General features: G+C 47.6%; 1 protein-coding gene across 1 annotated transcript; it reads left to right on the top strand.

Moving 5' to 3' along the window:
- The first annotated feature begins 6,488 nt into the window (after window positions 1-6,488).
- Window positions 6,489-8,281, top strand: LOC144609306 (putative G-protein coupled receptor 139). Its single transcript, XM_078427737.1, has 2 exons — window positions 6,489-6,576; window positions 7,389-8,281. Exons 1-2 carry the CDS (start codon window positions 6,489-6,491, stop codon window positions 8,279-8,281), a joined length of 981 nt encoding a protein of 326 aa, XP_078283863.1.
- The last annotated feature ends 15,558 nt before the right edge of the window (window positions 8,282-23,839 follow it).

Genomic DNA, 23,839 nt, shown 5'->3' with positions numbered 1-23,839 from the left:
GGTGGTGGGGGTATGAGAGAGTGTGGGTGGGGGATAAGGGAGACAGTGGGGTTCAGGGGAAATGGGAGCGTGGGGGGTAGGGAGGTGGGGATAAGGGGGATTGAGTAGGGGGTTGAGGGTGCTACACCAATACAGGAGAGGCTTTGCGTCCAGGGCTCCTCGGTCACACCCTCTCCCCTTCCCCGTACCGCCCCCTCCCCCCACCCTCCCCCTCCCCTCACCCTCCCCCTCCCCCCACCCATCCTCCCCCTTTCACTCTCACTGTCCCCTTCCTCCCACCCACCTTCCCCCTTTCCCATCCCTTCCCCACTTCCCCCCCTCTCTCCCCTCTTCCCTGACCCGATGGGCTGTCCCCCTCCCCCCAGCCCCGCTGTCCCCTACCCCCGCTGTCCCCCTCCCATGTCCCATTCTCCCTCCCACCCCCACTCTCTGGGACGGAAGGGAAGGATGAGTGGACCATCAGTCCGACCATCTCCCTCCTGCTCGGAGTGTCCCCCGGGTATGGGAGAGTGAGACCCATTCCTCGTAGGGGGGGGGGGGGCAGGGAATGGGAAAGAGTGTGAGAGTGAGCCCTGGACCCAAAGCCACTCCATCCCCCCTACGCACCCGCGCGCGCGCGCGCGCGCGTGTGTGTGTGTGTGTGTCTGTGTGTGTGTGCGTGTGTGTGCGTGTGTGTGTGCGTGTGTGTGCGTGTGTGTGTGTGTGTGTGTACGTGTGTGTGCATGTTTGTGTGTGTGGGAAGCAACTGCAGATGTTGGTTTCCACCGAAGATAGACACAAAACGCTGAATAGGCGGAGGAGGCAGCATCTCTGGATAGAAGGAATAGGTGACGTGTCGGGTTGAGACCCTTCTTCAGACATATATATATATAGACTGCGCCCAATTTCAGGACCGAAACCGCGTCGCGTGAGGAAGCAATTCTACCGGTTCCACTCCTCTGCTGCCCTGTGTAGAAGCTATATTGTGAGTCTGGAGTGCAAGCTGTGGGGTGGATAGGTCCCAGAGATTGCTGCTGGCGATTCCCCCTCGTTTGTCGGGAATTTGAGGACAGCGCTCAGAGGTCCACTTCCCGCCATATCCAAGCCTCTCTCTGTCAGCGGACCGTTGGACAACCGGCGGTGTGGAACCGCTCAGCTCTGCAGAGGGTTGTGGAAAGGGGGCTATAAATGTGAGGATCGTTGGAAGGAGGGACGGAGGGAGGGGCGCGCGTTGTGGATGTGAGTGTTACCTGGAATTAAAACATTGAATGGTGTTTCCACAGGAGCAAGGATATCGTGGAAAAGCTGCACAACGCCTTGGTTAGACCCCATCTGAGGTTGTGATTGCAATTGTGACCGCTGTGTCTGATGAAGGGAGTTCTCGACATGGCAAGAATGCAGCAAGTGCTCATTCAATGGACTGATGCGACGACGGATCTGGGGTATGGGGAGAGATTAGTTCGACTTGGATTATATTGACTGGAGTACGAGGGAATGGGAAGGGACATCGTGAAATCCTGTATATGTCTAACAGCATTAGGTGAAATGGACCCGGGGAGGATGGCGCCAGTGGCTGACGAGATCAAGACCATCACCACTGGCAGTACGAGGTAGTCCATCGAGAACCTCAAAGACTTGGATAGGGTAGCCGTGGAGATAATGTTCCCACTTGTGGGAGAATCCAGGACGAGAGGCCATGGTCCAGAATTAAAGGACGTTTCTTTAGGAAGGAGATAAGGAAGAATTTATTTAGTTGGAAGGTGTTGAATCTCTGGAAATATTTGCCACAGAAGGCAGTGGAGGACGTCAATAGATATTTTAAGCAGAGATAGATAGTTTCTTTATGGGTACGGGTTCCAGATGTTATGGGGAGAAGGCAGGAGAAATGGGTTAGGAGGGAGTGGCAGATCGGCCATAATTGAACGGCGGAACAGACGATGGGCCAAATGGCCTAATTCTGCTCCTATCATTAACCAAGATCGGGAAACAGTTCTTCGTCCAGGGGATAGAGTCGCGGTAGAATTCTCTATCACAAGCCAGTGGAAACAGCCCATTAATTATACAATGACATGTGACAAATACAAGTACTTTAATGCAAACAAGGGCTCAATGGAAATTTGCGGAAACAGGAGGTTAAAGAAGATAATCAACCATGACCCTGTCAAACAGAACATGATGGACGTGGGGCCCAATATCCTGGTGCAATATTTTACGTGCCCATATAATTAATGCAAATCATTTGAACATTGAGCTCAGAAACGCTTGCTGTAAAAGTGGCCAACATATCATTTGCATTTCCAATTTATTCCTGAACCTACATACAGTTCAAAGTTCACCGATACCTGTGGAAAGGCACATAACACCAGCCCCGGAACCGAAATATTTCAATCCCAATTTATCTGGAACTATCCCAGTCTATATTAAACACGTGCTGGTGTTGGTAGGATGATTGGATTAATTTGTCGTTTAGAGTCATTGGATCATAGAGTGATACAATGTATAAACAGTTCCTTTGGCCCACACCGGCCAACAAGTCCCAGCTACACTAGTCCCACCTGCCCGAGTGTGGTCCATATTCCTCTCAGCCTGTCCGATCCTTGTACCTGTCTGACAGTTTCTTCACTATTGGGATAGTCTCTGTCTCAACTACCTACTCTGGACGCTTGTTTCATACACCCACTGCCCTTTCTTTGAAAAAATGTGTCCCTTAGATTCCTACAAAAGCTTTCCTCCTTCACCATAAACCAATGTCCTCTTGTCCTCGATTCGCCTACTCTGGGCAAAGGATTCTGTGCATCTACACGATCTATTCCTCTCATGATTTCATGCAACTCTATAAGATCACCCCATCCTCCTGCGCTTCGCGGCATAGAGTCCTAGCCTACTCACTCTATACCTGTAGCTCAGACCCTCCAATCGTGGCACCATCCTCGTGAATCTTCTCTGCCGGCAAAAATTCCAATTTAACGGGAACCATCCCGGTATTTATTAAACCCGTGCTGCAATACAACTGAACCACAGCCCCATCCCTCCCTGGTTTGTATCGGTTTGGTTTAGTTTGGTTCGGTTCGGTTCGGTTCGAAAATATAGAGTGCAGAAAATAGCTCATACATTCATACGTTATATAAGCAGAATCAGGCCATACGGCCCATCGAATCTACTCTGGTATTCAATCAAGGTTGATCTATCATTCCCTCTGAACCTCATTCTCCTGCCTTCTCTCCATAACCCCCGTCACGTGTCCAAATCAATTAATTAACTAATCAAGCAGTTCTTAGCATGTTGCACATCAGTTCCACAGACAGAGTCTAATGTCCAAAACGGAGTAAAGATGCATCGGACTGTATCCCAGCGTATGGAAGAACCAAAGCCAAAGACCAATGTCCTCAATGTGATATCGTACAGTACCCTGGATTATAGAAGCATCGATTAGAAACCTGGAAGCTGTTCTTGAGTCTGGTGGTACGTGTTTCCAAACTCTGTACCATTCTCGCAATGGGAGCAGGGAAAGAAAGAAGGACTCGGTGGGTGGGTCAGGTCTTTGAATACATGGACTGCTCCTCCTGCTCCCCCTCCGACACTGTGAGCTTGAACGCTTTAACCTCTGGCAAACGCTGTGCCGTCATGCATTGTTCAACATTTTATCATTTACTTCATCAAGGACTTGGCACTTGCTGCATTCTCGGCATGTCGAGAACTCCCTTCATCAGACACCGAGGTCAAACTTGCATTCAGAACCTCAGATGGGGTCTAACCAAGGCGTTGTGCAGCTTTTCCACGATATCCTTGCTCCTGTGGAAACGCCATTCAATGTTTTAGTTCCAGGTAACACTCACATCCACAACCCCAGCCCCTCCCTCCGTCACTCTTTCCAATGATCCTCCCATTTGTAGCCCCCTTTCCACAACCCTCTGCAGAGCTGATCGGTTCCACACCGCCGTTTGTCCAACGGTCCGCTGACAGAGAGGGGCTTGGACATGGCGGGCAGTGGACCTCTGAGCGCTGTCCTCAAATTCCCAACAAACGAAGGGGAATCGCCAGCAGCAACCTCTGGGACCAATCCACCCCACAGCTTGCACTCCAGTCTCACAATATAGCTTGTACACAGGACAGCAGAGGAGTGGAACCGGTAGAATTGCTTCCTCACGGCGCCCGCGACGCGATTTGGATCCTGACCTTGGGCGCTGTCTGTGTAGTGTTTGCACAGTCCAAGATTGACTTCACTAACGAGCATCTACACATAGAAAACACACACACACACACACACACACACACACACACACACACATACACACACACACACACACACACACACACACACACACACACACACACACACACACACACACACACACACATACACACACCCGCACACACACACACACACACACACACACACACACACACACACACACACACACACACACACACACACACACACACACACACACACACATATATATATGTGTCCTGTCATATATATATATATGTATATATATATGTGTATATACATATATGTGTGTGTGTGTGTGTGTGTGTGTGTGTGTGTATATATATAAATGTGTGTGTGTGTGTGTGTGTGTGTGTGTGTGTGTGTGTGTGGGTGGCAAGCAACAGCAGATGTTTGTTTACACCGAAGATAGACACAAAAAGCTGAATCGGCGGAATAGGCAGCATCTTTAGATAGAAGGAATAGTTGAAGTGTCGGGTTGGGACCCTTCTTCAGACCTATATACGTATATATTTATTTGGTTGGAGGATGATGAATCTCTGGAAATATTTGGCACAAAGGCAGTGGAGGACGTCAATAGATGTTTTTAAGGCGGAGATAGATAGATTCTTGATGGGTACGGGTTCCAGGTATTATGGGGAGAAGGCAGGAGAAAGGGGTAAGGAGGGAGTGGCAAATCCGTGTTGGAATGGCGGAACAGACTTGATGGGCCGAATGGCCTAATTCTGCTCCTATCGTTAACCAAGATCGGGAGACAGTTCTTCCTCCAGAGGATGTTGTCACGGTAGAATTCTCTATCAAAAGGCAGTGGAAACGGGCCATTAAATATACAACGACAAGTGACAAATACAAGTACTTTAATGCCAACGAGGGCTCAATGGAGATGGGGAGGATGCGGAAACAGGAGGTTAAAGAAGCTGATCAACCATGACCCTGTCAAACAGAACAGGGTGGACGTGGGGCCCAGTATCCTGGTGCAATATTTTACGTGCCCATATAAGTAATGCAAAACATTTGAACGTTGAGCTCAGAAACGCTTGCTGTAAAAGTGGCCAACATATCATTTGCATTTCCAATTTATTCCTGAACCCACATACAGGTCAAAGTTCACCGAGACCTGTGGAAGGGCACATAACACCAGCCCCGGAACCGAAATATTTCAATTCCAATTTATCTGGAACTATCCCAGTCTATATTAAACACGTGCTGGTGTTGGGAGGGTGATTGGATTAATTGGTGATTGGAGTCATTGGGTCATAGAGTGATACCATATATAAACAGTTTCTTTGTCCCACACCGGCCAACAAGTCCCAGCTACACTAGTCTCACCTGCCCGAGTGTGGTCCATATTCCTCTCAGCCTTTCCGATCCTTGTACCTGTCTAGCAGTTTCTTCAATATTGGGATAGTCCCTGCCTCAACTACCTCCTCTTGACGCTTGTTTCATACACCCACTACCCTTTCGTTGAAAAAATGTGTCCCTTGGCTTCAAACTAAATCTTTTCTCCTTCACCTTAAACCGACGTCCTCTTGTCCTTGATTCACCTACTCTGGGCAAAACATTCTGTGTATCTACACGATCTAATCCTCTCATGATTTTATACAACTCTATAAGATCACCCCAATCCTCATGCGCGTCAAGGCATAGAGTCCTAGCCTACTCAGTCTATACCTGTAGCTCAGACCCTCCAATCGTGGCACCATCCTCGTGAATCTTCTCTGTCGCCAACAATCCCAATTTAGCGGGAACCATCCCGGTATTTATTAAACCTGTGCTGCAAGACAACTGAGCCATATCTGTCCACAGCCCCCATCCTTTCCTGGTCTGTTTCGATTTGGTTTAGTTTGGTTCGGTTCGGTTCGGTTCATTTTTGTTAGCCCTACCGAGATACCGTGAAAACCTTTGCGTGCTGGCTGAACGAATGGGGAACTGGGGCATTGACGGTAGAGGTTCTGGGAGCCGCACTGGGGTTCATATGTCAGTTATTTCCATTATGTTGAAAACTTAGATACAAAACAGGCTGAGTAGATGTTGGCAGATGTACAAAACAATCTTTGGACAGTCTCAAGAGGTACTTCAGCAATATCAGATAAACAGAATTTCACACTCTTTATAAGTAGCGGAATTAATTTGCAGCTGGGAGAAATGTAATTGACGAAATCAGAATTTCGTGAGGTATAAATAAACCTGACCGGGAACCTTGAGCTACTGGCGGTGACGATCTACCTGAGACCATTGTGAGCACAGGCCACATCTTTATTTCCCACCGATATCAGCGATGTGGTCTAGAAACCGTTACCGGATCGATACCGTTATCCGTGTCCAATATTACTTTGCCTACGTCACCACAGTCGTCGGACTGCTCAGTAAGTCGTTATATCCGCTTGCCATTTAACAGCGTTAAGAGGTTGAATTTTTGCATCTGTTCCTTCGGATCAGGAGAGTGAAGGATTGCCCGGGGTTTGTCCATCTAATGTATCCGCCACGCAAACACAAGTCAACAGCATGTCTCTGAAATTACTTCAAGAAGTTGCATATTTTATATTTTGTTGGTACATGTCAGTGAGAGGAAACGATGCGGAATGTCGGCGCACGAAGCCGACGGGGAACTGAAGAGGGTCGCTGATGGGAGGGGGAGATGCAACTCTCGGAGTGGCTCAGAAAGGGTCGCAGTGCGCGGTTCCTGCGTGGTTCCCGAGGTGAAGTTTTATACAAAGTGCGGGCTACGTGAACGCAAATCCTCATTTTTAATGCCACTGAAAAGCCATCATTATAATCCTTTGTTTGCCGATCACTCTGACAATTATTAGAACGGTTTCGAAAGTCTGTATTAATTCCGGATGGAGATGACAGCAACACAGGATCTAATGTGTCTTTCTATCGGAATACACGGAGACTGAAGCACCCACACACAAAGGTGGCGTTTAGTACCGTGTCTCTGCTGGACACTGCTACTTCATCTCAACCCATACCACCCAAACCCACCTTCAATTTTCAGTTTAAGCCAGCATCTGCAGTTCCTTCGTACACATTTCATGATGAATTGATATTTGGCGCGGGCGACTGTCATACCGCAGTACAGCTGTAGGGGTCGTGCCTGCACCATGACCACCATCATGGAGAGCACCTTGCATCTGGTGACCAGGTTCAAAAGCCGTCTGTGTTCATTTCCTCACAGGTAATTTAGTGGCGATCATCGTTATCGGACGGGGAAATTGCGGACTGTCCCGGTGCATCACTCACTATCTGGTGGCGATGGCGACAGCAGATCTAACGGCCGTCTTCTTCAACGTGGCGATAGGTTACCTTTACGGTGCGATTTTTGGCTACGAGAGTCACACTGTTGCATGCACCCTACAAAAAGTGATGGGATATGTGTCCCTGGACTGCTCAGTCTGGTTAACTGTCGCGTTTACATTGGATCGCTTTGTGGCCATTTGTTGCCAGGGATTTAAGACCAAGTACTGCACGGTTAGAATCGCCAGGGTGGCGATAGCAACGGTGTATGTGGTGAGCTTATTACGGAACATCCCCTACTACTTTGCATTTTATTCGTATTATGTAAACCTGCCAATTGGATGTGTGGAAAAGCCGGAATATTTTTCCCACCCCGGGTGGCTTGCTTTCTCCTGGATTCACACCATTTTAACCCCTCTGGTTCCATTTTTCGTTATTGTCACGCTTAATATCCTGACGGTCAGATCCATCGTGGTGGCGAGCCGAGCCCGCAGGAAGCTCCGCGCACGCGCAGGTGGCGAGAAACAGGAGGACCCGGAGATGCAGAGTCGAAGGAAATCGATCATTTTACTCTTCTGTGTGTCCGGAAGTTTCATCCTCCTGTGGCTTACGGACGTGTGCTTCTTCATTTACAAGCATATTGCCAACTTACACCAAGTCCAAATCCTCGCTAACCCAAGGTATTTCGCAATTTCAGCTGCGGACATGCTTAAAATTCTAAGTTCGTGCACGAACACGTTTATTTATGTGCTCACTCAATCTAAGTTCAGAGACGAACTGAAGAATGCAATCAAGTACCCCTTTACAATATGTCTTAAGATTGTTCAAAAATAAATCTGATGTAATAAATGTTAATCTGTAATGAATATGTTGACGAGGTAACCGCAGCAGCGTCGTCCATTAAGAGCTGAAACAAAGACACACTGGTGGGTCTGGGAGAGTTGCAATAAAGTAGTCATGGTGAATGTTTCGATCAACTGTCTCGGGACTGAAACAATGCGAGCTGATTGCCGGAGCAGGGAGTAAAGGGAATGAATGAGATCAGCTCTGAGTGTTTCTGGACCGGGCTACCTGTATGTGTCAGAGTAAAGGATCGTGCGCCCCCTGCAGACCGGTTGTGTCATGGTCTTATAACCGTCTGTGCTATTTAATTAAAGCCAATGGTGGATGTATGTGTTACGCATAGTATGCAAATCATCATAATTTAACCTATTTACAAGTAAATGTATTTATATCACATTTTGCATGTGATGTGTTCATGTACACCTTTCCTGCAAAGCGCTCTGACCGCCAAAGCCTGCTGGATCTCCACTTACCAATCATTATCATTCATTTACCCATTCCCATCCCGACTCTTCTGTCCTCTGTCTCATCGTTTGGTAAAGTGAGGCTACAAGCAAACTGCAGACGCCGCACTTCATATTCCGCTTGGGGAGCTTGCAATCTAACGGTTTGAACTTTGGGTTCCAGTTATGAAGTCATGCAGCACGGAAGCAGATCTCCCCGATCCACCTTAACTATGCAGACCAAAATGCCCCATCTACATTAGTCTCATCTGTCCGCGTTTGCCCCATCTTCCCCAAAACCCATCCTATCCATGTACCTGGCCTTGTTTCTTTGAAAACCTATTACTCTACCTGCAATAACTAGTTACTCTGATAGGTCCCTCTGTACATCCACCGCTCATTGAGTGAAAGGGATATCCCGCAGTTTCCTATCAAATCCTGGCATTCTCATTTACAGCCTTAAACCAGTGTCCACTACTTTTTGATTTCCCAATCCTGGATGGTTCACCCTATATATTAAGATCATGCTTGTGCCGCCTGCGTTCCCATGAGATGCCTGCCTGCTGAACCACTCCCTAGAGCTCTGACCCTCAAGTCCTGGCAAATCGTGAATCTTCTCTGCGCGGTTTCCACCTCAATGACGTCCTTCCTGCAGCTGGGTGACCAAAGTGAGCACCGTACTCTAAATGTGGCCGCACCAAAATCTTTTCAAATTTAACATGCTCAACCTCTATGCACAATATCGTGACTGGTGAAGCTCAGTTTACCAAAATACTTCGCTCCTACGTATAGCTCTCATGGTATTATGAATATGCACACCTTGATCGCTCTGTTCTACCGCAGTCCCCAGGGCCCTGCCTTTCACCGTGAAGCTCCAACACCATCCGACTCCCAAAATCCAACACCTCGCACTTATCTCCATTAAATTCCACAGGCCATTCCGCAGCGAGGTTATCTAGCAATTTTAGACAACCATATTTAATGTCAGCTAATTTGCCATCGTCAGCAAACTTGCCTTTAGTTTAGTTTAGTTTAGTTTACTTTAGTTTACTTTAGTTTACTTTAGTTTACTTTAGTTTACTTTAGTTTACTTTAGTTTACTTTAGTTTACTTTAGTTTAGTTTAGTTTAGTTTAGTTTAGTTTAGTTTAGTTTAGTTTAGTTTAGTTTAGTTTAGTTTAGTTTAGTTTAATTTAATTTTGAGACACAGCATAGAAAGAAGCTCTTCGGCCCACCGAGTCCGCACCGACCAGCGATCCCCGCACAACAACACTAGTCCTACACACACTAGGGACAATTTTACATTTATACCATACCAATCAATTGCAAACATTTGAGTGTGGGAGGAAAGCGAAGATCTCGGAGGAAACCCACGCAGGTCACGGGGAGAACGTGCAAACTCCGCACAGACAGCACCCGTTGTCAGGATCGAACCCGGCTCTCTGACGTTGTAACGCATTTCAAGATACTTCAAAGGCCCTTCGGCTCGTCAATTACTACCTTTTCCTAGGCCCTCACTCCATCAGCTTTACTATGGACGTTCAGTCATTCTACAACTCCACCCCTTAACAGGAATGCCTGAAGGCACTCCGTTTCTTCCTCGACCGCAGAACCAGCCAATTATCCTGTACTAACACTCTCCTCCGCCTAGCAGAGCTGGTCATTACTCTTAACAATTTATCCTTCAATTTTCATGCTTCCTGTAAATCCAAAGCACAACTATGAGCACACGTGTGTGCCCCAGCTACGGCTGGCTCTTTGTAGTGTACGTCGAACAATACCTGTTCGAGGCGTAAACTGGCCCTATCCCCGAACTGCATCTCTGCTACATTGACGACTGCATCGGTGCCACCTCCTGCATCCATGCAGAACTCACGGGCTTTCCCCGCACTGCACTCAAATCATTTTTCCAAACTGCACTACTAATTTACATACTGCACTCAACTTCACTTGGACCATCCCCGACATCCGTGGGATTGATCCCTGGGATGGCGGGACTGTCATATGAGGAAAGATTGAAAGGACGAGGCTTGTATTTACTGGAGTTCAGAAGGATGAGAGGGGATCTTATAGAAACATATACAATTATAAGACTGGACAAGCTAGATGCAGGAACTTTTTCCCAGTGTTGTGCGAGTCCAGAACCAGGGGCCACACACAGTCTTAGAATAAAGGGGAGGCCATTTAAAAGTGAGGTGAGAAAAAACGTTTCCAACCAGAGAGTTGTGAATTTGTTGAATTTTCTGCCACAGAGGGCAGTGCAAGCCAAATCGGTGGATGGATTTAAAAGAGAGCTGGATAGAGCTCTAGGGGCTAGTGGAATCAAGGGATATGGGGAGATGCCAGGCACGGGTTATTGATTGGGGACAATCAGCCATGTCCACAATGAATGACGGTGGTGGTTCGCAGGGCCGAATAGCCTCCTCCTGCAACTAGTTTCTATGTTTCTTGATCTCACTGTCCCCATCACTGGTGATATCCTATCAACTGACATATAGTATGAACCTACCGACTCCAGCAGCTATCTAGACTACACTTCTTCCCACTATGCCTCCTGCAAAGACTCTATCCCCTACTTTCAATTCCTCCGTCTAAGACACATCTGCAGCTAAGGTTAAGTGTTCCATACCAGGACATTCGCGATGTCATCATCCTTTAGGGGACGGAGATTCCCCAATTCCATCATAGATGAAGCCCTCACACATGCCTCCTTAGTACCCTGCAGCTCTAGTCTTGCTCCCCACCCCCAGTCGCAAAAGGGACAGTCCCCCTCGTCCTCACCATTCGCCCCATCAGCAGTTGCACACAGCACACAATCCGACGATATTTTCGCCACCTCCAATGGCATCCCTCCACGAGCCACATTTCCCCATCTCCACCACTTTTCTCTTTCGGCAGTGAACATTCCGTCTGAAACACCCTGGTTAAATCGTCCCTTCCTACCCAAACCATTCCCTCCCCAGGTACTTTCTCCTGCACCGCAGTAGACCCAACACCTGTCCCTATGCTTCGCGCCTCGATGCCGTCCAAGGACTCGAAGTACTTTGAAGTGAGGCAGAGGTTTACTTGCAGTCTCTCCTCCCTCATCTACTCTATCAGCTTTTCCAGGTGTGGACTCCTACATATCGGCGAGGTCAAGCTCGGTGATCATTTCACTGAACACTTCCGCTCAGTCCGCCTAGACTTACACGATCACCCGGTTGTTACACACTTTAACCCCTATCCATTCGCATACTGACCTTTCTGTCCTGGGCCTACTCCACTGTCAGAGTGAGGTCCAATACAAATTGGAGGAACAGCACCTTATATTTCGCTTGGGCAACTTACAACGCAGTGGTATGCATATTGACTTATCTGGGGTAGACACATTATGCTGGGGTAACTTAGAGGGTTAGGCAACATCTCGGGAGAGAAGGAATGGCTGACGTTTCGGATCGAGACCATTCTTCAGACTGATATCAGGGGAGGGGATAAAGAGCGAAAAAATTGAATATTTCAAGTTAGAGAAGTCAATGTTCATACCGCTAGGGTGTAAACTACCGAAGCGAAATATGAGGTGCTGTTCCTCCAATTTGCGCTGGGCCTCACTCTGACAATGGAGGAGGCCCAGGACAGAAAGGTTACATTGGGAACGGGAGGGGTAGTTGAAGTGCTGAGCCACCGGGAGATCAGGTATGGAGTTAAGACGGTCTGAGCGGAGTTGTTTGGCGAAAAGATCGCCGAGCCTGCACCTGGTCTCGCCAATGTAGAGAAGTTGACAGCTGGAACAGCGGATGCAGTGGATGAGGTTGGAGGATGTGCAGGTGAACCTCTGCCTCACGTGGAAAGACTGTTTGGGACCTTGGATGGAGTCGAGAAGGAGGTAAAGGTACAGGTGTTGCATCTCCTGCGGTTGCGGGGAAAGTACCTAGGGAGGATGTGGTTTGGGTTGGAAGGGACGAGTGGACCAGGGGGTTTCGGAGGGAACGGTCTCTGCTGAAAGAAGAAAGGGGTAGTGATGGGAAGATGTGGCCAGTAGTGGGATCCCGTTGGAGGTGGCGAACATTTTGGAGGATAAATTGTTGCATGCCACGGCTAATTGGGTAGAAGGTGAGAACAAGAGGGACTCTGTCCTTGTTACGAATATGGGGACGGGGAGCAAGACGGGAGCTGCGGGATATTGAGGAGATCCTAGTGAGAGCCTCATCTATAATGGAAGAGGGGAACCCCCGTTTCCTATGGAACACCTCATCCTGCGCGCAGATGTGGCGTAGGCGGAGGAATTGCGGGAAAGGAATAGAATCTTTACAGGAAACTGGGTGGGAAGAAGTGTAGTCAAGATAGCTATGGGAGTCAGTGGGTTTGTTGTGCATGTCGGTCAATAGTCTGTCTCCTGTGATGGAGATTCTGAGATCCAGAGACGGTAGGGAGATGTCGGAAATGGTCCATGTAAATTTGAGAGCAGGATGGAAGTTAGTGGTGAGGTTCATGAAGTCAGTGAGTTCTGCATGGGTGCAGGAGGTAGCAACATTGCAGTCGTCAATGTAGCGGAGGTAGAGTTCAGGGACAAGGCTAGTGTACACCTGGAACAGGGATTGTACGACGTACCCTACAAAGAGGCAGGCATAGCTACGGCCCATGCGAGTACCCAGAGCTACGCCTTCGATTTGGAGGAAGTGGGAGGAGTCGAAGGAGAAATTGTCGAGGGTAAGGACCAGCTCTGCTAGGCGGAGGAGAGTATTGGTAAATAAAGTAAAGATAACCCTTGCTTTCCCTTTCTCTCCATCCCTCCCCATCCTAGTGCTCCGACCAGTCTGATTGTCCTCCTGACATTGCATGCCTCGTTGTCAACTCCCCGCAGCTAACAATGATCTATTCTACATGTTACATAATCTTCGTCCCCATTGATCTCTCGTTGCACTCTCCCCTGACTCTCATCCTGAAGGATCTAGAATCGAAACGTCACCCATTCCTTCTATGCAGAGACGCTGCCTGGCCTGCTGAGTTACTCCAGATTTTTATGTCTATCTTCAATCTGTGTGGATCACTTTCAATGTCTCCTCCTCACTGACCATCAACACAGGTCCACCTCAAGGCAGTGAGCTTACCCTCCTGCTCTAATCTCCTTACACCCCTGACTCAGCGGCCAAACACGGCTCCAATGCCATGTCTATTCAGGATCAGTTCCTGTGGATTGGAGGGTAGCTAATGTTGTCCCACTTTTAAGAAAGGAGGGAGAGAGAAAATAGCAAATTATAGACCAGTTAGTCTGACATCAGTGGAGGGGAAAATGCTGGATTCAATTATAAAAGACGAAATTGCGGAGCATTTGGATAGTAGTAACAGGATTGTTCCGAGTCAGCATGGATTTACGAAGGGGAAATCATGCTTGACTAATCTTCTGGAATTCTTTGAGAATGTAACTAGGAAAATTGACAGGGGAGAGCCGGTGGATGTGGTGTACCTTGAATTTCAGAAAGCCTTTGACAAGGTTCCACATAGGAGATTAGTGGGCAAAATCATAGCACATGGTATTGGAGGTTGGGTACTGACATGGATAGAAAATTGGTTGACAGACAGAAAGCAAAGAGTGGGGTTAAATGGGTTCCTTTCAGAATGGCAGGCTGTGGGGTACCGCAAGGCTCGGTGCTGTGACCGCAGCTATTTACAATATACATTAATGACTTGGATGAAGGGATTAAAAGTACCTTTAGCAAATTTGCAGATGATACAAAGCTGGGTGGTAGTGTGAACTGTGAGGAAGATGCTATGAGGTCACAGGGTGGCTTGGACAGGTTGTGTGAGTGGGCGGATGCATGGCAGATGCATTTTAATGTGGATAAGTGTGAGGTTATCCACATTGGTGGTAAGAATAGGAAGGCAGAGTATTATCTGAATGGTGTCAAGATCGGAACTGGGGACGTACAACGAGATCTGGGTGTCCTAGTGCATCAGTCACTGAAGGAAAGCATGTAGGTACTGCAGGCAGTGAAGAAAGCCAATGGAATGTTGCCCTTCATAACAAGAGGAATTGAGTATAGGAGGAAAGAGGTCCTTCTGCAGTTGTACATGGCCCTAGTGAGACCGCACCTGGAGTACTGTGTGCAGTTTTGGTCTCCATATTTGAGGAAGGATATTCTTGCTATTGAGGTTTACTAGGTTAATTCCCGGAATGGTGGGACTGTCATATGTTGAAAGACTGGAGCGACTAGGCTTGTACACACTGGAATTTAGAAGGATGAGAGGAGATCCAAACGTATAAGATTATTAAGGGGTTGGACACGTTAGAGGCAGGAAACATGTTCCCAATGTTGGGGGAGTCCAGAACAAGGGGCCACAGCTTAAGAATAAGGGGTAGGCCATTTAGAACGGAGATGAGGAAAAACTTTTTCAGTCAGAGAGTTGTGAATCTGTGGAATTCTCTGCCTCAAAAGGCAGTGGAGGCCAATTCTCTGAACGCATTCAAGAGAGAGCTAGATAGAGCTCTTACGGATAGCGGAGTCAGGGGGTATGGGGAGAAGGCATGAACGGGGTACTAATTGAGCATGATCAGTCATTATCACATTGAATGGCGGTGCTGGCTCGAAGGGCCGAATGGCCTCCTCCTGCACCTGTTGTCTCTTGTCTATTGTTTATTGTCTATTCGACAATGGCACATCTACAATTGGTTAAATCATGGATTTTGATGAATCAAATTACAGATAAGAGAAAGAACACCCATTTAAACATTGATGCAAACAAAACACTCAACATAAACAAAAACAAGGAACTATTTATTGACACCAAATTGTAAGATAGTGAAGATGGTTGTCAAATAATGCAGCAGCATCTTGATCGGTTGGTCAGGTGGGCCGAAGAGTGATTAATGCAATGTAATTCTGAGGTGTGAGTTGTTTCATTTTGGGAATTCTAACATGGACAGCAGTCTGACCGCCACGGTGAATGGCAGGGCTCTGGGGAGTGTCGGAGAGCAGAGGGATCTTCTATTGCAGGTACATAGTTCGTTGAAAGTCGCACCACATGTAGATGGAGTTGTCAAAAAGCTTTTGGCACAATTACCTTCATCAGTCAGAATACTGGATATAACAGAGGAGAGGTCATGTTGCAGTTCTATAAGACGTTGATGAGGCTGCATATAGAGTATTTTGTTCAGTTCTGGCCACGAAGTTATAGGAAAGATGTTATCAAGCTGGAAGGGATGCAGAGAATATTTACGAAGAAGTTGCCATTACTCGAGGGCGTGGGCTATAGGTAGAGGTTTAGCAGGCTGGGGCTCTATTCCTTATAGAGGTGGATAAAATCATGAGAGGAATAGATAGGTAGATAGGTAGACGCAGAGTCTCTTGCCCAGTGCGAGTGAACCGAGAACCAGAGGATTTAGGTTTCAGGTTAGTGGGGAAAGGTTTAATCGGAACATAAAGGGTAACTTTTTTCACATAAAGGGTGGTGGCTGATCAACGAGCTGCCGGAGGAGGTAGTTGAGGCAGGTACTATTACAACGTTTCAGAAACATTTAGACAGATACATGAATAGGACAGGTTTATAACTGCAAGTTGCAAACCATTAGATAGCTGCAAAAAAACGATGGCCATGATACAGATAACAATACTGTTATCTTAAAAGGGCAACCACAATTCTGGAAAAAGGTATTGTGGACAGATGAGACGAAGATTAACTTATCAGAGTGATGGCAAGAGCAAATTTTGGAGTAGAAAAGGAACTGCCCAAGATCCAAAGCACACCATCTCATCTGTGAAACACGGTGGCGGGGGTTTTATGGCCTGGGCACGTATGGCTGCTGAAGGCGCTTGCTCACTTAGCTTAATTGACAATACAACTGCCAATGGTAGTAGCATAATGGATTCCGAAGTGGAAAAGACGCATCCTATCTGGTCAAGTTCGAACAAATGCCTCAAAACTGATTCGCCGGTGGTTCATTCTGCAGCAAGACAATTATCCCAACCATACTGCCAAAGGAACAATAGAGTTTTTCAAAGCTAAAAAATGGTCAATTGTAGAGTGCTCAAGTCAATCACCCGATCTGAACCAAATTGAGCATGCCATTTATATGGTGAAGAGAAAACTGAAGGGGACCAGCCCCTAAAACAAGTATAAGCTAAAGATGGCTGCAATAATAAACATGACTACTTTCATTTGCATGACATTGCTGTGTCCCAAACATTATGGTGCCCTGAAATATACGGGGGACTATGAATAAACACTGCTGTAATTTCTACATGGTAAAACCAAAATGTATAAAAATACCCTTTATTAAAATCAGACAATGTGCACTTTAAACACATGTGATTTTTTCTATTAGAAATCTCAAATTGTGGAGGACAGAGGCAAATGAATTAATGATGGGCCTTTGTCCCAAATATTATGGACGGCGCTGTAAGTATCCAGCTCCTGATTCACGCATCATTTATGATTTTTTGACACCGCGACCATGATTCAAAATATTGATTTAGCAGGGATTAGTGTGCAACGAGCCAAATGCAGGCACATGCGGCAGTTTGGAGTGTCAAGTGAAACAATATTGTCAGTTTTCAAAGCCTCTCCACATTGCAGAACGTGGAGGTGATGTTTCAAGACATAATGAAAAATGGTCCAACCGCTCCTATTAAAGTATGATGGACATTTGACGGCACTGGACCTCTACTCGCTAGAATTAAAAAGGATGAGGAGGTCCTCATTGAAACATCGAATAGTGAAAGGCCTGGTTAGAGTGGAACTGGACAGGATATTTCCATCTATCATGTTGACGACCTGTCGTGAGGAATAGATATCAGCAAAGATGCTGAAGCATTGTCACGTCTCCCTCCACCAACACTCCCAAAAGAAGTTCCGGGTACTCACAAATATAATGTAAAAAAGAACTACCCGCAAATTTAATTTAGTATAAAGATACAGCATGGAAACAGGCCCTTCGGCCCATCGAATCAGCGTCGACCAGCGATCTCAGGACATTAGCACTATCCTGCACATTGGGGGCAAATTACAATCTTTTACAACAGCTAATTAACCAACAAAACTGTGCATCTTTGAAGTGTGGGAGGAAACCGGAGCATCTGGTGAAAACCTAGGTCACGTGGAGAACGTGCAAACTCCATATAGACAGCACCCGTAGATAGGATCCAACCTGCGTCTCTGTCGTTCCGAGGCAGCAACACTACCGCTGCACCACTGATGCCGTTCATGCCGTTTCTGACCAATCTATCTGCGCCACTCATAATTTATTTATAAAGACCAGTTAAAACATTTGCAAATAGCTGGGTCAAATCATAATATTAGCTACCCTCCAATCCACGGGAACTGATTGAACATTGGAAAGTGATCACCAATACGTCCACGATTTCTTGAGCCACATCATTGAGTACCCTCGGGTGCAGACCATCAGGCCCTGGGGATTTATCAGCCTTCAGTCCCATCAGTCGACGCAATACTATTTCTCTCTTAATGCAAATTTCTTTCAGTTCCTCTGTCTCCCTTGATCCTCTGTCCACTAGTACATCTGGCAGATTATTTGTGTCTTCCGGAGGGAAGACAAATCCGAAGTACCTGTTCAACTCTCCCGCCATTTCCTTGTTATCCGTTATAATTTCACCAGTTTCTGCCTTCAAGGGACAAACATTTGTCTTTATTAATTGTTTTCTCTTAACATGCCTAAATAAGCTTTTATTTCCTAAGAAATATACTCGGCCGGCTTCGATTCGTACCTCATATTTTCAGCCCGTATTGCCCTTTTGCTATATTCCGTTGTCATTTGAAAGTTGCCATTCCTCTGGCTTCCCACTTCCCTTTGCTATCTTATACATGTTTTCTTTTAGTTTTATTCCATCTCTAACTTCCCTTGTCAGCAACGGTTGCCTCTTACTCCCCTTGGAATCTTTCTTTCTCTTTGGAATGAAATGACCCTGCATCTGAATTGTGCACAGAAATTCCTGCCATTCCTGTTCCACCGTCATTCCTGCTAGGTCCCTTTTCCATTCGACCTAGGCCAGCTCCTCTCTCTCATGCTGTCATAGTCCCCTTTGTTCAAATGCAACACAGACATTCCTGGTTTAACCGTTTCCCTCTCAAATTGCAGATTAAAACTAACCATATTATGGGCACTACCTCCAAGAGGTTCCTTTACCTTGAGTTCCCTTATTAAATCTGGTTCATTGGACAACACTAAATCCAGAATTGCCTTCTCTCTGGTAGGCTCTAGTACAAGCTGCTCTAGGAATCCATCTCGGAGGCACTCTCCAAACTCCCTTTCTTGGGATCCAGAACCAACCTGATTTTCCCAGTCTACCTGCATATTGAAATCCCCGATAACTACAGTGACGTCGCCTTTGTTACATGCCAATTTTAACCCCAGCTGCAACTTACACCGTATATCCAGGCTACTATTTGGGGGTCTGTACATAACTTCCATTAGTGTCTTCTTACCTTTATAATTCTTCAACTCAATCCACAGTGACTCGACGTCGTCAGTCCCAAAGTCACGCCTCGCAAGGGTCTGAATTCCATCCCTCACCAACAGAGTTACTCCACCTCCTCTGACCACCTACCTGTCCTTTTTATGGGACGTATAACCCTGAATAGTCAGTTCCCAGTCCTGATCCCCCTGCTGCCACGTCTCTGTAATCCCCACAATGCCATAACTACCAATCTCTAACTGAGCCTCAAGCTCATCCACTTTACTTCTTATACTTTGCGCATTCATCCATAGTAGATTTAATCCATTGCTCATCTCAGGTTCCACACTGATTCCTATTACACTTGGCCATTCTCTCGTATGGCTTCGTGAACTTTCTGTCCCATTAATTCTGGGGTGTTGCTTAGTTATTCCTATACTCTCTTTCCCTTTAACTACACCATTTTCCAACCGATCTGAAAGACCCCCCCCCCCCACCCCCCATCCAATATTTGGCTTAAAAAGCATACGGCGAGGCTCAGCGTCTCCTAGCTGAAGCGCAGCAAAGTTGCAGAAGAAATTTCCAGAGACCTTGATGGCAACCCGGTGGACACACCCCATGATGACCAAGACAGCACTGACGAAGAGTGGGTGGCCATCAGAGATGCACTGTACTCCATCGCCCTCGAACACCTCGGGCCAGCTTCCCGCAGAAACCAGAACTGGTTCGACGAGAACGATAAAGAGATACAGGCGCTGCTATCAGAGAAACACAAACTGTTCAGTGCACACCAGAACGACCTCACGTCACTAGCGAAGAAAGATGCCTTTGCCAGCGCAAGACAAAAGGTACAGAAGAAACTCCGTGAGATGCAGGACGCATGGTATAGCAAGAAGGCCGATGAAATCCAGGGCTACGCAGACAGTCACGACACCAACCGTTTCTACGATGCATTGAAGGCTGTGTATGGACCCCAGTCCTCTGGCTCCTCTCCCTTCCTCAAAGCAGACGGGACCCAGTTGCTGGCAGAGAAGAAGCAAATTCTGGAGAGATGTGCTGAACATTTCAAACAGGTCCTCAATCGCCCTGGTAATATCAACGACGAGGCCATCATTCGCCTACCTCAGAAGGAGATCAACCAGGACCTTGACAACCTCCCGACAGAAGAAGAAGTCACAAAGGCCATCAAGCAACTTTCCTGTGGCAAAGCACCTGTATCAGATGCAATTCCTGCTGAACTGTACAAAGCAGGAGGCCCTGTCATGATGCAGAAGCTGACTGAACTCTTCCAGTCCATGTGGAATGAAGGGAAGGTCCCACAACAGCTGAAAGATGCCAGCATAGTCCACATCTACAAGAGGAAAGGCAACCGCCAGTCTTGCGACAATCAACGAGGCATCTCCCTCCTATCCATAACTGGGAAGATCTTGGCTCGCATCCTGCTCAACCGTCTCATTCAACACCTTGAGCAGGGTCTCCTTCCAGAAAGCCAGTGCGGTTTCCGTGCTGGACGTGGAACTGTCGACATGATCTTTGCTGCACGCCAACTCCAGGAAAAATGCCAGGAGCATCACAGCGACCTGCTCGTGACCTTCATCGATCTGACAAAGGCCTTCGACACTGTCAGCAGAGATGGCTTGTGGAAGATAATGCAGAAGGCTGGCTGTCCCAGCAAGTTCATCACGATTGTCCGGCAGTTCCATGACTGTATGATGGTGAAAGTGCTAGATGATGGAGACGAATCGGGAGCCTTTCCAGTGACAAACGGCGTGAAGCAAGGATGTGTGATTGCCCCTACACTCTTCAGCATGGTCTTCTCTGCCATGCTGACTGATGCCTTCCGTGACTGCCAGGATGGAATACACATCAGATACAGGACTGACAGCAGGCTGTTCAACCTCAGGCGCCTGCAAGCTGTTACAAAGGTGAAGGAGACCATCATCAGAGATTTCTTATTTGCTGATGACTGCGCCCTCAACGCCAGCACAGAGCAGAAGATGCAGCATGAAATGGACTGCTTCTCACAGGCCTGTTACAACTTTGGTCTCCGAATTAGCACCAAAAAGACTGAAGTTATGTACCAGCCCGCGCCTGGAAATCCCTACCAGGAACCACACATCACGGTGAAGGGGCAGAATCTACAGGCAGTTGATAACTTTACCTCTCTGGGTAGTACAATCTCGCGAGTGGTTAACATTGACGCTGAGGTCAACAACAGGATTGCCAAGGCCAGCGCTGTCTTTGGGCGACTCCGTGAGAATGTTTGGGAACGGAGAGGACTCAGCCTTACCACCAAGCCGAAGGTCTACCATGCAGTGGTACTCACCACTCTTCTCTATGCCAGTGAGACCTGGACTGTCTACAGCAGACATGCCAAATAGATCAACCACTTTCACTTGAACTGCCTACGCAGACTCCTTCACATCAGGTGGCAGGACAAAATTCCCGACACAGAGGTCTTGGAACGGGTCGGAATTCCCACCGTCCACACCCTCCTACGGAAAGCCCAAGCCAGATGGGCAGGCCATGTCGTCAGAATGCCCGAGAGTCGACTGCCAAAACAGCCTCTGTATGGAGAACTGTGTCAGGGCATGCGCTCAGTAGGAAGGACAGAAGAAACGGTTTAAGGACTGCCTCAAAGTGTCCCTCAAAGACTTGAACATCAACCTCAGCACTTGGGAGTCTCTTGCTCTGGACCGTCCAACCTGGCGTAGCAAGCTCACCACAGGAGCCCGTGCAGCAGAGAACAGACGCACTGCAGAGGTCCAGAGGAAACGCACCGCGCGCAAGGCCCGGGCTACCTCCACTTCCACTGCAGCACCCATCCACTTGTATCCTACGTGTGGGCGTGCCTTCCGGGCCCGGATTGGCCCCACCAGTCACTTCAGGACCCACAGTCACCAATCCTCCAACTGAAAGTGAAGTCATGGTCAACTTCGAACCCGAAGGACGAACAACAACAACACAGCACATTGTGTCACTCCATCAGTGCTACCCCCACATTGTGTCACTCCATCAGTACTACCCCCACATTGTGTCACTCCATCAGTGCACTGCACAGTGTGTAACTCCATGAGTACTACTGCGCAGTATGTCACTTCATCAATACAACTCCAAAGTGTGTCACTCCATCTCTACCAACCGAAAGTGTGTTAATCCACCATTACTACCATACATTGTGTCACTCCATCAGTTCCACTGCACAGTGTGTCACTCCATCAGTAAAGCCCCACAGCGTGTCACGTCGTCACTAAAACCCACACCATAACATCATTACAAACACACATGTTCACACCCTCAAACACAGTCAAACACGCAGACACACATACCCGCGCACGAAGACACACACAATATCTCAAATGCAATCACAAACAATCAAATATACTCTCACACATTCTCACATACAATCACACGTACACATGCACACACACTAACAGATATTCACACGCATTAGCACGAAGAGACACGCACTCATTCGCACATACTTACACACGAACACATTCTTTGACAACACCATCATATACTCTCCCACACACACACACACACGCACACACACACACACACACACACACACACACACACACACACACACACACACACACACACACACACACACACACACACACACAAACACACACACACACTATCAAAGAATTACATACTCACACACTGACAAACTCACATCCCACATATTCTCTCACATTCTCACAAACAGCCACACACACGCACAGACGCAAACACTGTCCTTCACAAACCCACATGCACTCTCCCACTCAGAGACACAGATACATTCAATCGCACTTGCATCCACACTCACTAATGCTCACACACTCACACGCACACTCACGCACTCGCACACACACACACACACACATACACACAAATATAGGCACTCTTACATACTCTACCTCTCTCTCACACGCAGACCCGCATGCACACGTGCACATTTTGGGATTGACTGTATCTTTGGATGTTCGCGGCGAGCAGCGCAGCGCAGCGTGGTCGGGGTGTTCCCGGTGACCGTGGCCAAGCCTTTCAATCGGCCCGGTCGGCCCGGATCGCCCACCGCGGATGGCGATGGGAGCCGCGCCTCGGGAGCGAGGTGGGAGCCGCGAGGAAACGCAGAGACCGTCGGAGAGCGAGGAACGCCGCCGAGAACGAATGGGCGACCCGCGGTGCGTCGGCAGGCAAGAGATAGAACTATCCGGCCAACGTTTGTAACTTTGCCAGCGTCAAAATGTGGCGACACTTTTGTACTGCCTAGGTGAGGTCTGCTGCATGATGTTACCGGGTTGTCTGCAAAACTAAGCATTTCACTCTACCTGGGTACGTGATAATAAGGTATCACTGAATCATTGAAATTCCTGCAACCGCATACACTAACGCATACGCACACACACCGACCCATTTGCACAGTCTCACACATTCACACTCGCACACACGTGCTAACACACGTGTACCGAGGTACCGTGAAAAGATTTTGTTGCGTGCTACCCAGTCAGTGGAATCAAAATAAGTTATTACAGTCGAGCCATTTACAGAGTATAGATACATGATAAGGGGATAACGTTCAGTGCAAGGTAAAGCCTGCAAAATCAGATCGAGGATCGTCCGAAGGTCAACAAAGTGGTCGATAGTAGTTCAGCACTGCTTTCTGTTTGTGGTTGGATGATTCCGTTGCCTGATAACAGCTGGGAAGACGCTGTCCCTGAAACTGGAGGT

This window comes from Rhinoraja longicauda, chromosome 34, assembly GCF_053455715.1.
Source record: "Rhinoraja longicauda isolate Sanriku21f chromosome 34, sRhiLon1.1, whole genome shotgun sequence".
In the NCBI taxonomy this organism is placed as follows: Eukaryota; Metazoa; Chordata; class Chondrichthyes; order Rajiformes; family Arhynchobatidae; genus Rhinoraja; species Rhinoraja longicauda.
This window is presented reverse-complemented; position numbering and strand designations above follow the sequence as displayed.